We start from the raw sequence: 16,148 nt of genomic DNA on the forward strand, positions 1-16,148 counted from the left end.
AAAAAATTTTCGTCCAAATCTTGTAAAAACTGCCTGAACTGTCGGTGATTTAGTCTTCTACTCCTTATAAAATTTACTATTTTAGTTATAGGTAGCATGACATGGTCCATTTTTAAATGCTTGGATGCCAATGATTCCTGATGAATTATACAGGGAAATCCCACAAAATTCCCTGATGTTTTCTGTTTTAATTTAGTTACAACGCCCGAATGATTGCCACCCATGGCAGGAGCGCCATCCGTAGTTGTGCTGCTAAGTATATTCCAGTCGAAGATTTCGCTTGTTGCTAAGAAATGTCGTTACTGTCTATCTCTCTCGCTTGTCTAGGCACGCACTGCCCTTGAAATTACTTATAAATGCAGTGTGCACATTTTAAAACTTCCATAGAGGTATCGAGTGAAGTCTAAAAGCTCAAAAAAAAAAAACACGATTCTTCTTTCTGTAACATATCGCGGGCCGTATTGATACGAACCGGGGGCCGGATGCGGCCAGCGGGCCGTATCTTTGACATGACTGCGCTAAGGGTTCCAAACTTTGGAGCGCTCTCCTGACCTAACTATTAGGACCATATTTCCCAAATTATTGCTACCCCCTATATTTTGGGGATAGAAATTTTTTTTTCGGTGTACTGTACTGGGTTAAGAAGAATAAAACAATTAAAGAGTTAAGGAAATAGTTATAGGTCAATTTTTAGAGATATCATTATAAGTAATTTTTATACAATTATATTCACCAGTCAATTTTTCTAGTTCTAATCGTTCCCTGTATCATTTATTTAGACATACTGTTATCAGTAATTTTATTTTCAACTAATTGTTTCCAATTTCGTTAGTTTTCCAAGTTATTTTTTTGTATAGAATCATCTTTGTACAGAACTGTCTTTGGATAAATGAATTTTATAATGTGAATAAAATGAATTTTTTAATGTGCGTAAAAAGTTTTCAATTCACTTTTAAATTTCTCGAGATTGGCGAAAAAAGGAAAGAGTAAAATTAACATTAAGGGTTCTAAACATTGGAGAGCTCTCGCGGTCAAAATATTTGGACCATACTTTCCAGATTGCCTCTAGCCCCTATATTTAGGGGATCAGAAATCCAAATCCATTGAAAATAAAGGTATATTTATTCAGAGAACGTACGTTTTTTTGAGTTTGAGGTCACTCCTCAAACCATTATGATTGAGTCCTAGGACGTGAAGATCCGATTGTTGGATGAAAAGTTATTCAGGGATAGTCCGTTTATTTTTGTGCGCATTGTATGTAGATGTTGATATGTAGTCGCAATTCTCTGGATTTGATGAAAAACTATTAAAATCGCATGGGGAAAGGGATAATTTAAAGGCTGAGCTACAAGTAAGTCCAAATTGTAAGCTTCATTAGGTTGAAGAAAACTTCGCCTAATGTTTAAATTATCATCCACTCGATTTTTTTCCCTTTGAATTTATTGTTTAAAAAAAACAATCACGAAATTCTTACTTATATCTCTTAGTTGGATTCAAGTTTAAAACACTGTTTTTTCAATTGTTAAAAACAATTGAAAAAAAAGTTGGACGTCATTTCGAAAACTTCAAATTTGCGGGTTTAAGGATGACTCAAAGGATTAAGGCAAGTAAGGTTTTAGAAACTTCATACTTATGAGTTTAAAGACATGGAAAATTTGTGCTAAAAATCTCAAAAATTTGCGCTGAATATATTAAGTCGTGGTTTGAAAATCTTGAACTTTCACGAAGAGCATTTAAGTGATGTTCTCAAAAATTGAAATTTAAACGTTTAAGGAAATGTCAGCAGACATTTTGGAAACTTATGACTTTTAAGGCAGGATTTGTACTTTACATTTATTTACTATGCCAAATTTTTCTGGCGGTTAACAATTGTAAATAATGATTTGTTTTTTTTAAAAAGATCAGATTTTATCTAAGTCAACAATATATATATAAATTATATATTGTTTTTATTTATATAGCAGATTTTATATATATATACAAATTTATAGGAGAAGAAAAAAATATTCACAAATTTAAGATTATTTTTAAATTTAAAAAGAAAAAACGCAAAAAATAAAATAAAAATATGTGTAAACTTGTCATCAATTCACCTGATTACATCCGAAAAGAATAGTTCATTCTAATAATGTATTAATATAGCAAAAACAAAACATATCATTAGTGCACTATTTTTTCGGATATATTATTGTGAGTTGATGACGAGAGTTTATCTTTTCCTTATTTGATTTTATTTATTTATTAACTTTCCTTATAAATTTAAAATATTTTAAATTTGTGAGTATTTTTTTAAAGACATCTTTTAACAATTTTTTCTTCTCCTTTAAAAATCTTATCTTTTTCATATATATATATATATATATATATATATATATATATATATATATATATATATATATATATATATATATATATATATATATTCTAATATTCTTCTAGGCTTGTATGCAGTGTTCCACAGTCCTTGCATCTAAAGGTTCACAAAACAAATGAGAGAGCTAAAAAGGAGGAAAATAATATTGTGAAGGTCAGTCACTGAACTACCTTTCTGTTTAGAAGGTAATTTTATACATCTACTAAAAAAAAGCAATATTTCAATATTAATTGTGCATAAATAATAGAAACCATGCTGAAGTGACAAGATGGAACCCTCTGAAAGTATATTTTAACCACATTATTTAGATTTTGCGTTACTGCGCTTTTGTTTTTCATTATATTGCTGAAGTTAAGTCCCCATTTCAATAGTAGGAAGGGAATGATATACATGCATGTCCCTGAACATGTAAGGGAAGTGTGGAAAAAGCCTAATTAATAATCATTATAAAGTTGAGAATTTGCACTGGGATTAGAGCAATTTGGAATATTTAAAAATGGAATTATTATGAGAAAATTTTAATAATAACTTTAATCTTAATATATATAAGTAGTTTTTTTAAAAAAATATTAGTTCAAAGCATTGTTATTTAAAAAAAAACGTTTTCTCTTTGCAATAAAAGGTGTAAAATTGTATTTATTATTTTTTGACCTGCAAAGCTGCAATCTGAAAAATGAGCAGGGGCTCATTTTTCAACAGTTACTCAAATATACGAAATTTAGGCGTTTCAATCTATATCTATAATATTCATATTACATTTCAATCTAAATCTATCATCAATCTTCAAAAGTAAACCGACATTTCATTAATAGTCCTTTATAAGAATCACGAACATTTTAGTTGGTTCCGATCATTTTTGAACAGGCTCTCAGGAGTATCGTGGTGAAGATACGCGGGGAACGGCGTACCTCCACGTAGCATTGGTTTTTCGATAAAGCTCCATTTTCATCAGTTTTTAATTAAATGTATTTTTTTTTTGTAAAAATTAATTAATTGCTATACATTTATTCACTGTAAATTTTTTTTTTGTTCTTTTAAAGATTGTTAAAAGTTGAACTTTTTAGTATCGCATCATTTTTTGTTACTTCGGTACTTTTGATACATTATTTCCTCTTAGCCAATCGCCAAGAATCCATATAAGGAAAAATCTTACTTTATAAAGTCGTTATAATTTATAGAATTTTTAACACATGATGTGATTCGAAGCAGAAGTTTCTATAACATATTTGTGCGTTCTTAATATGTATAAATACAAACACAAAGAATAATAAATAAAAAAAATAGAAACACTTTTAATGGGTAATCGCAAAGGTCGTCATCAGGACAATCCTTTACGAAAAATACGATATTTCTAAATGAATAAAGAGAATAATTATTCTAAGATAAAGATTACTCTATAATTATGCTATATATATATATATATATATATATATATATATATATATATATATATATACAGGGGTCTGTCCAGACATTTTGTGAAAGGTCCGTTTTTCGTAAAATTGTGAAAAAATTACTCACATTCTTTCAAACAGGGTCCGCTTTTATGAATTTGTGCAGATAGGGTCCGTTATTGCACAAAAAAAAACTTTTTTAAGGAGTTTTTAAATTGCAAAGATATACAAGATTATGCTCAACACTGTAAAATTATAATTAAAAAAATTAAATTTTAAAAAATAAACAACTATTGCTGCTTCTAAATTAGAGATGCAACATACAAATATTTGGTATTTAGCCTATACTGCTGAACACAGAATATTCATTTCGGACGAATAATGGAAGAATCGTCTGCCGATGACAAAACTTAATTCGTTTACATCCATCTTTCTTGTTTTCTGCCCTGGAAAGGGTTTATTCGATTAACAAAATAATAATGAAGATAAACAAATTTGTGAAGGGTCTGATTAAAAGAAAAATCATTTTGTGAAGGGTCCGTTTTTAAGTTAAAATATTTTGTGAAGGGTCCGTTTTTATGAAAAGATATTTTGTGAAGGGTCCGTTTTTATGAAAAGATATTTTGTGAAGGGTCCGTTAACGGACCCAAATTCCTTCTAAACAGACCCCTGATATATATATATATATAACATGAACTGTAAGAATTTTCTTTGCTGAAAATTCACCACATCCTTCAGCTGGATCAATTTTTAAACCTTATACTATCAACAGGATACAAACATACACCCCAAGAAATAAAATATAAACATCATTGATTCGGTTCCACTAATTTATATTGTAGACTGATAATGAGTAAGCTCGTCCTTTCATGGTTAGTCAACTCGTCATCGGTCAACAACGTTTGGGCATGAGATCAACATTAAGAATGTTTTACTTTATTTCCATATTCCATTGTAAAATAATAGCCGGTGACAGGACAAAATTTTTGTGTCAACAAAGTGTTTTAAGAGCGATGTAAATTCCAATTCCCATCAAATTTCTCATTCTTAATTAATACATTACAAACTTTTTCTAATAATTTTCAGCTTTTTTTTTTATTTTTATCAAGATTATAAATTATATCCTCCAGCATAATCCGCCTCGTAGAAGTAGATAAATAGTGGCTAGAAAGTAGCTTGTGATAGCGATATTAAGAATAAAAAATAGTAGTAGTTAACTATTTTTGTAATTAACTAGCTATAGTCAACTGCATAAGAATTTTTTTTTAACCCCTGAGCCTATCATTATTATCCTTTAATCAGTCATACTCAAATCCATTTATTTAGTTAACAAGCTAATTATATTTCAAAGAAAACTCATTACTTTGGACGGCGTTTCAGGTTCCTTTCTATGGGGATAAGCTGTTCTCAGTTGATATTTGGTTGAAAGATTCTGTTGGTAGGAAGTTCTCCAACATCTCAACATTTGATATTAAATGGGAGGTGTCCGATGAATCAATAGCCAGTCCGAAAAGTGATTCTGGCGTGACCACTCATGAAAATGCTGTATCAGGATACCGGAAAGTTTCAAGAGGTAATCACAACTAAATGTCATTCAAAAAACTTATGTGTTTTTTTTTAAAACCCATATATCAATTTAAAGCCTATTCACATTACTTGAAACACAAAACACTCATTTACACATCAGTTCTAAGTTAATTCATATTACCTGAAACACTTTTGTTATTTCTGGAAAATTCCTAATTAACATATCCGTTATTTCGAATTTATCCATCAGTATTAAGCTAATTCATATTACCTGAAACACTTGTTATTTCTGGAAAATTCCTAATTCACAAATAAGTTATTACTTGAAGAATTTATCTATCAGTTCTAAGCTTATTCATATTACCTGAAAAGCTTCTATTTCTGGAAAATTCCTAATTTACATATCAGTTATTTCTTGAAGAATTTATCTATCAGTTTTAAGTCTATTCACATTTTTGAAACATACCATTCTAATGCCAGATATTTCTAGAAAAAATATGAATTCTAAAATTGATTATTTTACTTGAAACTTAATATTCAAATAAACTTTAAAAAAAAAATCAGTTCGAAGCTTATTATAATAACTTCGAACAAATCTGTTATTTCCAGAAAAACTCCCATATCAGTTCTAAGCCTATTTATATTGAAAAAAACAGAAACTACCATCAGTTAAAGTAATACATTGAAGTTTAAATTCCTAATGAAAAGTAAAATTTGTTTATGTTTAATATATTATTAAATTATAATTTTTGCTAATTGAGTAACTTTTTTTCTTCTTCTTTTTTTGAAAAAAGTGTTTTCCTTGAATGAAGGTTTTACTTAGGCGTTTACTTCAGCAATGCTAAAAGAAAGTTATTTATTTCTAGAATGTTTAACTATTAATAATAACAAGGATACAGCTATAAAATGACAGTTTTAGTAATTCTATACATAACTGAGGTTACATAAGAGGTAGGTATTTTATTTATGTCACACTAGAGCTGCATAATGGGCTATTGGTGACGATCTGAAAACACACCCGAGAATGATCAGAGGACATGCAACTGAGGTTAGAATAAATAAAAATTCAGAGTATATTTACGTAAATTGAGTTTATTTTATGATGGTTAACTCAAACTACTTTAGTCAGGTTGTCAAAAAAGATGGAATCAGATCTATAACTTTGTCGATAAATGAAATAAAGAAGGTAATATTTGTTAGATTTGCATTCTTTTCCCATCAGAATTTGAATAGAAAAAGGGAAGAAGCGTATATTTTTTTAAAAAGATTTATTTAAAAAAAAATACAATTTCTAATAAGGGATACAAAAAATTGGTACTCGGTACGTACTTTATTTACGTCGCACTAGAACTGCCCAATGGGCTATTGGCGACGGTGTGGGAAACATCCCTAAGGATAATCCGAAGTCATACCGTCACAATTTTGATCCTCTGCAGAGAGGATGGCTCTCCTGCTCTGTCAGTCCGACGACCTGCGCGAGAAGTCTAGCACTTTAAGGTAGAACAGTTTACCAAGGGCCGATACCGCACACTCTCAGTCCCTACGCAGGCTGATCAAAGTGGTAACCCACCCGCTTACTGACTACAGCCACTTTAGTGTTCTACTGAGAACCGCTCAGTCTCTGCAACAAAAAATTGAAATATGTTGGTAGAATAAAAAAGAAATGAAGAATGTGTAATTAATGAATATTATCATTTACAAAAAAAAAAAATGTGTAATGTTTTCATTTCAACTCTGACCTGAACTTCTGCAACAGTCTCACCATAAGAAACTGTTAACGCATTTTTTATACTATGACCAAATGTTTATAGATGGCTATGTATTTTGCAGATTTTCAAGAATTTAAAATGACGGGACAAACAGGAGATTTAAAAGTGACAGCTAAAATATCTGGCTATAAAGAAGATATATTGTCGAAATCAAACATTCCTCAAAATCTAATAAAAGTGAGTACTTTAAATTATGCGTCATTTCAATAAGTATAACTAAATTACTGCACTATTTGCGATGCGTTTTCTTTTTCAAATAATATGATTATAAAATTTATATTTTTAAAAAAAATTTAGTTTACAATTAAAATAATGTCAAAAGATGATTTTAGTAAGAATAACTATATCTGCATTATTTGTGAGCTGTTATCTTAATTATTGTGGCACTTATGTTAAAAGAAGTGCCCAAATCAGGTTATTAATATTAGCAGATATATTAAGTTTGTACTAGCTGGAATTAATGTTCTTTGAATGAACGCTTATATTACAAAATGTATCATAAGCTGCTTTAAAATTATTTTTGAAACTTTAAGGTGCAATAACGATCAACAGAAAAACGATAAGTTCTATTACTTGCACATCCTAACAACAAATAAATTTTCTTTTTACAATTTATTTTTGTTCTATTTTGTTTCTATTTCATGTGTTATTGTTTTGTTATCTAGGATTAATTTGGACATCTGTAGACAGTTAACAGTAATTAAAACTTAAATTATCTTAGTAGCTTTGACACCCCATAACAATTGATTGAAATAAGACTGATATGTTTTGTTATCCCGCAAATTATTTATTTATATATGGTTCAATTGCATATTTAATTTTTAAGCAATATTTCTACAAAAAAAAATTGCTTATGAGCAACAAAGTTGAAAAGATAATTTATTGCAAATTAAACAGACATGAAATTATTAATTTCATAACTGTGTATGGGATAATTAGCATTTGAACATCATATATTTATAAAAGTATGTTTATAAAATTAACAATGTTTTTTTTAAGAATATTTTAATTATTTTACATTAATATTTATTTTATTTAAATTTAATTACTTTTGTGTCCGTTTTAGGATTTTAAAGAAATTTCAAATTCCATTGACCTAAAACTTGTTAGCCTACGAGAGACCAATGCTGAACTATATTCGAATAGAGACCAAGAAAAACAGGTAAAACCTCACTACTGCAATTTAAAAAAAGGTGTTATTTACATAATTTAGCAATATTCAAATTTAAAAAAATTTCCTCAAGGGTATAAATTGAAAAATCATAAAAATTAGGAAGTAAAAGCAAATTATCCTGCTAAGATGCGAGCTTTAAATAATTCAGAAAATGTAATTATTACATTTAAGTAAATACATAAACATGATAAAACTTTTTTTTTAAAATTCAGTTAATTAAAAACTCAACCTTTTTTAGACATTCTTATTTGTTATATCAAAAATTACAAATTTAATTTTTTAGCAATTTTTGCATATTTTAGAAAGATTAATACATTTTCATAGTTTTTTTTTGTTGACATTTTGGTCATGAAATTAAATCTACTGATCTCGAATAACTAGATATTTATGTGTGTCATGAAACTGTTCAGTAGGTCATTTGAACTGAATTTCTATAATTTCTTATAATTTTTCACTGTAATTAAAAAACCCCAACAGATGGGAGTAAATCAAATCCAATTACAGGCATACAAGCAGAAAAAAGAAACGTAAAATATTATTTTTGTAAATGATAAAATTGTACAGAATGTTGTCCAATATATCAGGCATACCAACAGCAAAAAAACAAAACAAAAAAAAATTAAAATATTTTTGTAAGTGATAAAATAGTACAAAATTTTATCCACTATATTGGACACTGGTTCTTAGGAGGTTAAGCATTAATACGCCAGAAATAAATATTACTAAAATTTAAAAGGCATATTTTCAAAGTAGTTGTTTTTAAAAATATGAGCTGAATAATGACTAACACAATTTTCACCCGACTTATTTCCAAACATTAAAAGCCCGCATATACATTAACGAATATATTCTACATAGCAAGTAGCTTAATATTAGTGGTGTTTAAATTTTTATGTTTATTTAAGTGTCAAATTCTAACTTTTAGGATAGTTTTTTTCAGAAAGGCGTAAATATTCAGAGAAAAATAAATTCAGATTTTTTCAGATTGATTTTATGAAAATTCTTCCATTTTTGTTGCTAGTGGCATAAATTCTGTTTCTAATTTTTTAGTTATATATTATTCTGAACTATAAAAGATATTACAAAACATTTATGTTAGCCATTAAAATTTGTTTTGAAAAAATATCAGTTTAGGCCAAAATATAAGTTTATTGGTTTTCCACGATTTTTTGGGTATTAAAATAAAATTACCTTATTTTGCACATGTATTATAACATATCCTTCAAATGGAACAAAAATACTAAACTTTTAATTAAAAATTTCCTCAATTTTTTGTACTAAGAGCCATATAAAAACAAACAGAAATAATAAATCTTATCTGTAAGTTAATTGTTTGGCCATCTCTCTGTAAACTAGAGTATTTCAAAACATGATTCATGTGACAAACCTTGCAAAGGACAACATTTTGAACTAGTTCAGATTATGTACATATGCAGATGAACATTTATCCTTAAACCTTATTTAAAAACTTATCTGAAGACTTGCTTTATCATTAATCTCATTATACATTTATTTTTCTTTTGTAGGATGAAGAGGAAGGCTTTTGTGAAGAAGATTCTTGTAAATCCTGATATAATTTTAATATAATAAATAAATAAAAAACAGAGTTTTTGTTAACTGTGTAAAATGACACTGTTTATCGAACAAAGTAATAGTACATCAATATGCTTGAGAATTTCATGTACAAATTTAAGATTTGAAAGATAAGTCATTCATTACCATTAAAAAAACTTTTAGAGGTAGATGGGGGAGAAAAACACCTAACCCAAAAATTAAAAGCATCCAACTTAATTTTTTAGATAGAACATTTTTGTTTACAAATTCTGTTGCTTATACAACAGAATGGATGTTGTTTTCAATATAAATGAAAACAACAATCTCAAGCTCTTGACCTGCTACATTTCCAGTTAGAAAGTATGCAGCTGCTTACTATAGATTAATCTGCTAGGCAATATTTTCAAACAGATAATTTTTTTTTTAATAAACGAAATAAATTATCTCAAATCTGCTGTAATTCTGGTGAGTTTGAAGTGAAAATTGGTTTTGCATATTTAGAGATGTATAGTTACAAAAGGTGACGTGGTTGCTAGATTTAGAAAGAACTCGCTTTTTTGGAAGTTCTTATTTGGCTTCTTTTTACTTGTTTATTACTGTTTGTTTTTGGTGCAAGCCGTGCACCATCATATGTTAATGTTGCATATTGTTCGAGCAGCGAGATTAAGTTCCTTTTTCAAATTATCATTCAGGTTTATATTTTGTAGTTGGTATTATTATACAATGTAAGAAGTGTTTTACATCGATTATTTTTTTGAAAATGACAATTCTTATGTGCTGAAATGACAGGTCTTCAAATGACTATACTAATAATGATTCTTCTTTTAAACACAAATTACATATCAGGTAACAAATAATACAAGAAATACTTCTCAAGAGAGTTTGAAAATACAATGATCACGTTGTGACCCAAAAGGCTTCAAAACACACCGCAAACAGTTACCCGGAAGTATAGAGAGTCAAGAGTGCTCCCTAGAGTAGAAAACGCTTTCCATTTGAACAAACAGGGTTCCCACTCTATGATGAGATTGAAATTCAAGGACTTTCCAGGACCTCAACAAAATTTTCAAGGACCTTAATCTAAGACCAATTTTAAAAATTATTCTCTTCTATTTTACTAGAAGCAACAATGCTTGTTGTGGCAATAATTAATTTCAAATATAATACCTAAATGCTTTGCCTATATATAGAGAAGAGAGTATATGGACTAAAATTTATATTTTTTTAAAAACAACCCTACTGGTTTTACATATTAATTCACAAAATCATTTTCAGCACAATCTATAACTAATGGTAATGAGGTGTTAATGGTGAAATCCTTTAATCCTGTGTATTTCCATGTGAAGGCTGCATGAAAGACAGAGCTAAATCTTAGGTATTCCATAACCCCCTCCTCTCCTCTATTAAACATCGTTTCTGAAATTATTCATCCATAATTTACACAACCTTCTCTGAATGTTATGCAGCAACAATTCTTTCTGAAAATAAAAATTAGAAGGAACATATCCCATTTTCACCATGTTTAAAAGTATTATTCGTTATGTGTAATCCACAACTGCCAATGAATATGACCTGGTGGGAATATTTCTCTTTTAATTCACACTGACGCTTCTAATAGAATTTCCAATTGACATAGGGTCCATCCATGGATAATTGAAGTATTTTAGAGAGCTTTTAACCATCATCCATGCATTTGTAAAAAGAGGACAAAATATTTTCTGCAGTTCCATGACCCATAAATTGGGAGGTAAGATACTTAGTGCAAACTTTATTATCAATTCCTTACCATAATGTCCATCTGCTTAGATTGTAGAGACTGATTTAACGTCTCATCAAAGAGTACAGTGTAGCAATCAACATTCTTCAGCTCATTGATAAGAATCCCTTTGAAGTATAGTGCCAATCCAAAGGAGCCCAAATAGTCTCACTTTGTGGCACTACAAAACAATTGTCTCGCTATACAGCTATCAGCAAACATTTTGGAGAACAATTTACTAATCCCTTCACAGGAGTTACATGAATAATTACTAGTGATGCACTTCAGACTCCAGAGAATTTCAGCATCAAGCACATTCCTTTTGACCAGATAAGAAGACAATGTTACCTCGGCCACTAAAGTTTCTGTTTCACATGGGGTACACGATGTTGAAGGAGTATTTACACCAGATGAATTAGACATTGATGTCTTTGGAAAAAGAGAACTCAAGGCATGAGACTGCTTTTTTGTTTTACCTTTCTTTCATGTGTGATTTCAGAGCAGATTCTTCCATTTTCGCGATATCGATCTCCTTCATGCATAATCGGCACTTGGCTCTGAACTTCTTTTCGGGCATCGATAAAATCCATTCTTTATAAGCTAGATTATCCATCCATTGGGGATTAAAATAGCACTTCCCAGGCATAACTAGTCTAAACTACATAACACAAATACGAAGCCGTGCCTTTGCGAATACGCTTCACAATAAAGTTTTGAAATGACGCAAACGTAAGGACAAGTGCAGATGGTAAAACGCAAATTTATTGAAAACTACAAGGTACATATTGTTACGAAATTCGAGAGTATTCCAGTTTCGATAAGAAAAAAGAAGATCTAAGCATATGCGACAGAAGATGAAGTGGAGTCTCGCCCCGAACGCATTGATTGTCTGCTGTGCTCCGTGCGCTTGGCAGACACCAAGACGCTAGGCCCGGTTAGAAACGGTGGCGTTAAAAACCACGTGAGTGAGCTCGGGAACAAAACAGAAAGAACGAGAAAGATCCGCGGGTGTTTTATAAAAAGGGCCGCCGGCAGTATTGGACAAATTCAAGGACCTAAGACGTTTTTCAAGTACTTTCAAGGACCTAAATTTAGCAAAAAAAAAAATCAAGGACTCTCAAGGACCGTGGGAACCCTGACAAAGCTTATGAAAATAAGTTTAAATATAATAATATAGATTTTAAGTTAACTCCTTAATGATTGCAAAATTTTGAAGAAAATTGTCATAAAAGTACTGATTTTCACTCAAGAAAAGTATATAAAACTATGTGTATAAACAATATACATGCTCATATTTAAGTTTTGGTTTACTTTTTAGCCTAAAATAATGATAAATGCTGACATCCTGTTCAAAATAAAGTATCTCTAAACACATAATTAACATTCAGGTACTGTGATCTGCCTTGAGATTGAGAAATAACTAATTTCGGGTATAAAAAAATAGTTTGTTTTCTTTTTCTAATTTCTTTGGCGTGTCGCTTTTCAATATTTCATCCAAGAGAAATCATGGGCCCGAGAAATAGAAGGCATAAAATTAATAAACTTCACCCTATTATTTTGATGAGGGAAAAGGAAAGGATTAAACTATAATTTTCTAAGAAAATTTATGTTTAAAATTTGAGCTGTAAGAATAGACTAAATATTTTTTATATAAATAATGTAAACACAAAATATTTAAACAACAAACAAAATGCAAATTTTTGATGTTTAATGAAATACAATGTATTACATATCAATTAAATGAATAATTTCTGTACACAATTCAATAAAAAATTCAAAAAATAACAGAAACCACATATTACTTTTGGTACAAAAAAATTTGGTTCTTCAAAACAAAATTGCACAGTAAATAATTTTAAAAAGAGCATGATCACCCTTTTCTAAATCAACTGAAACACCAACTCAAGAAAATTACATGTTTTTTTACAAGTTTAAATTTAATTAATAATTTGAATTTTAATAAGATATTTTAGCAAAAACATATTGTTTTATGTATATCTCTAGGCACTAAATTCTTTTACACCTTTTAGCTAGAGGGGTGGTACCCAAACAACAAAAATAATTCTAAACATGAATTGAGGAACTGCCCTTCTAAAGACTGATCAATATCGAACTCAAAAGATCTTCAATTCAGATCACTCAAATCAAATTTGATTTGCATCAAAAGACATGCTCCAAATAGGGGAGTCAAAACATTACTTATGTAAATGAAAACATTTTTAATTTGTCTCAATTTAGAGTAAAATAACAATAGCCTCCAATTTAAATAAATTTAACGAATCATGAATTGAGTTTACTTACAATTGAAAATGATATGAAATATTGCTAAATCCCAGATTATTTCTTTGTTATTATGGGCAATACTTTTGAACATTTTGTTTATATCTTAAGTAATAAAAAAAGGATTAAAACATATTTGGAATTTGACAGCTTTTTCTCAAAAGACAGGTTTATTTTACATATCCTAAATTCAAACAAACAATGACATTAAACTATTTCATTCAGTTTTCAATTGTATCAAGTATGCAATTGTATCAAGTATGCAATTATAACAGTAAAACATAAAATATTCCTTTTCATATACAAAACACTGAAGCCAATTAAAAGAAAAAAAGTGGCTTGACCACATTTCTAACAACCAAGTTGACCCTAAAAATGATTAAAATTTTTTTTTTCTTTTTTTTTTTTGTTAACAACTAAATTAGAAAATTGAAAGAACACATGTTCAGATCAATAAAATTTTAAATGGAATACATCAAAGTAATTATCTGTTAAAAATAATTTAATAATATTATTACAAAAGAATTTATTTTGAAAACGTGAATTGTAATGAAATATTCCTTTGATTCAGATCACTTCAATGAAGCCAAATGTACATGAATATGCATTAATATGAAACTTCTCTTGTAGCTAGAACCCAGATTTTGATAAGCCTAACCTAATCTAAAAAATCTGCAAAAGCACCCTTAAGCTAAAACTAACACAAAATAGGAAAGAAAAAAAAAACCCTTACAAAATAAAAATTGAAACCCAAAAATTATTTCCTTCCAAAATTTACATAACTTAATTATATGTTCGGAGATGCAGTTTCCATTAAAGTTTGAAATAAATATTACGGGGAGAAAAAAAAGTAACAGATGGGAAAAACAAAGTATATAGAGAGTAAGAAAAGATTAAAGTGGTAAAAAAACTACAAATAAAAATGGCCTATAAACCTAAATTTAAAAAATATCCTTAAAATACTCGAAACAGTAAAAACTTAATCTCATAAAAATCTGGGGTTTAGCTTATTATACATTATTTTTAAAGCTTATTATTAGCTTATTATACATTATTATATATATACGTTCACTTTAAATTTCAGAATTTCAAATGAATCATTGATGACAAGGATCACTTAAGGAATCGGAAGCATTTGTAGGTTCATAGCAATATTATCATAAAATATATTTATTTTAAATGCTTGTGTTTGATTTCAAAAATATTATGTTTCCTAAGTATTCACTAGTAGAAAGCTATAACTATGGAATAAAATGACTAAGAAAATACTTCATATTTTGACAATTCAAAAACATAAAATAATGGAATGGTTTGACAAAATACTTTTTAGATGTTAAAAATTAGCCCCAGAACAAAATTTATTTATAATGAAATGAGATACGAGTTCCTAGTTTTCTCAGGGAAAAAGTAAAATAAATGCATAGCATTGAAATATTTAATGCATAAAAAAATTATTAAAACAAGAAAAAAATACTATCAAATATATCCTCAATGTACAAGTTATAAAAATGTAATAGTTACTCTAAAGTACTTTATATGTCCAGGACGTCTAAAAATTACAGAAAAAATTAGGAATGAATTGATCTAACAAAGAAATTAAAGAAGCTTAATTTTCAATATATGTGTTATTATTTTTTTATTACAAAACATGTTAGTTAATAATTGCTAAAACAGTAAAAAAAATGTTTTTTAAAACGTTAAAAAATACTAAAAATGTATGAAAATACCTTAAGAAAATAAAAACTTTGAATAATTAACTATTTTTAATGCATACAGTTCTCTATTAAAATGGCGGCCGAAAATATAAATATTTAACTTCAGTTCAAAAACGATAGAATAAACAAAAATTTTGCACATAATTTTAAAAAAAATGCATATAGCTTAATTACCGACATAAAAAATTGTTGTATATTCTGTGCATTTAAGAATTTTAAATCAAAACATACAAAAAAAGGGGGGGGGGAAACACTTAAACTTAATGACAAAATGATAAGTACAACAAATAGCTTTATAACAGTCATGTATAACAGGTATATAAGACAGTTTTTTATAATTTTATCTCCTTAGAAAAAAAAAATTATTACACTTGGAGCATAAAGTATTAATTTTTTAAAGCACAGTTATGAAAATGTAATAAATTTATCAAGTTCCTGGACATATATATAAGCCTTTGAAAACTTGAAGCATTGTAATTCTGTGTAAAAGTTTATAGAATTTCTCTATTACTATACACTAGTTTCTAATTAAATAATGAGAAAAAAAACTAACTGTTCCATAAAAATTTCAAGTTTAGAGTATAATGAAAATAATGCTTAGAGGA

General features: G+C 28.5%; 1 protein-coding gene across 1 annotated transcript in view; it reads left to right on the top strand.

Annotated features, from left to right (window-relative positions):
- The window catches only part of LOC107446439 (nuclear pore membrane glycoprotein 210), a 45,286-nt gene extending 35,442 nt beyond the window's left edge, over positions 1-9,844 (top strand). Inside the window, exons 20-24 of the mRNA XM_087152284.1 lie at positions 2,440-2,527; positions 5,149-5,341; positions 7,126-7,241; positions 8,131-8,226; positions 9,765-9,844. Of these exons, the coding sequence (XP_087008410.1) occupies positions 2,440-2,527; positions 5,149-5,341; positions 7,126-7,241; positions 8,131-8,226; positions 9,765-9,809 (538 nt within the window). The 3' untranslated portion in view covers positions 9,810-9,844. The remainder of the gene's footprint in view (positions 1-2,439; positions 2,528-5,148; positions 5,342-7,125; positions 7,242-8,130; positions 8,227-9,764) is intronic.
- Positions 9,845-16,148: the final 6,304 nt, after the last annotated feature.

The sequence above is a fragment of the Parasteatoda tepidariorum genome, chromosome 9, assembly GCF_982258835.1.
Source record: "Parasteatoda tepidariorum strain Cologne lab strain chromosome 9, Ptep-v5.0, whole genome shotgun sequence".
Classification (NCBI taxonomy): domain Eukaryota; kingdom Metazoa; phylum Arthropoda; class Arachnida; order Araneae; family Theridiidae; genus Parasteatoda; species Parasteatoda tepidariorum.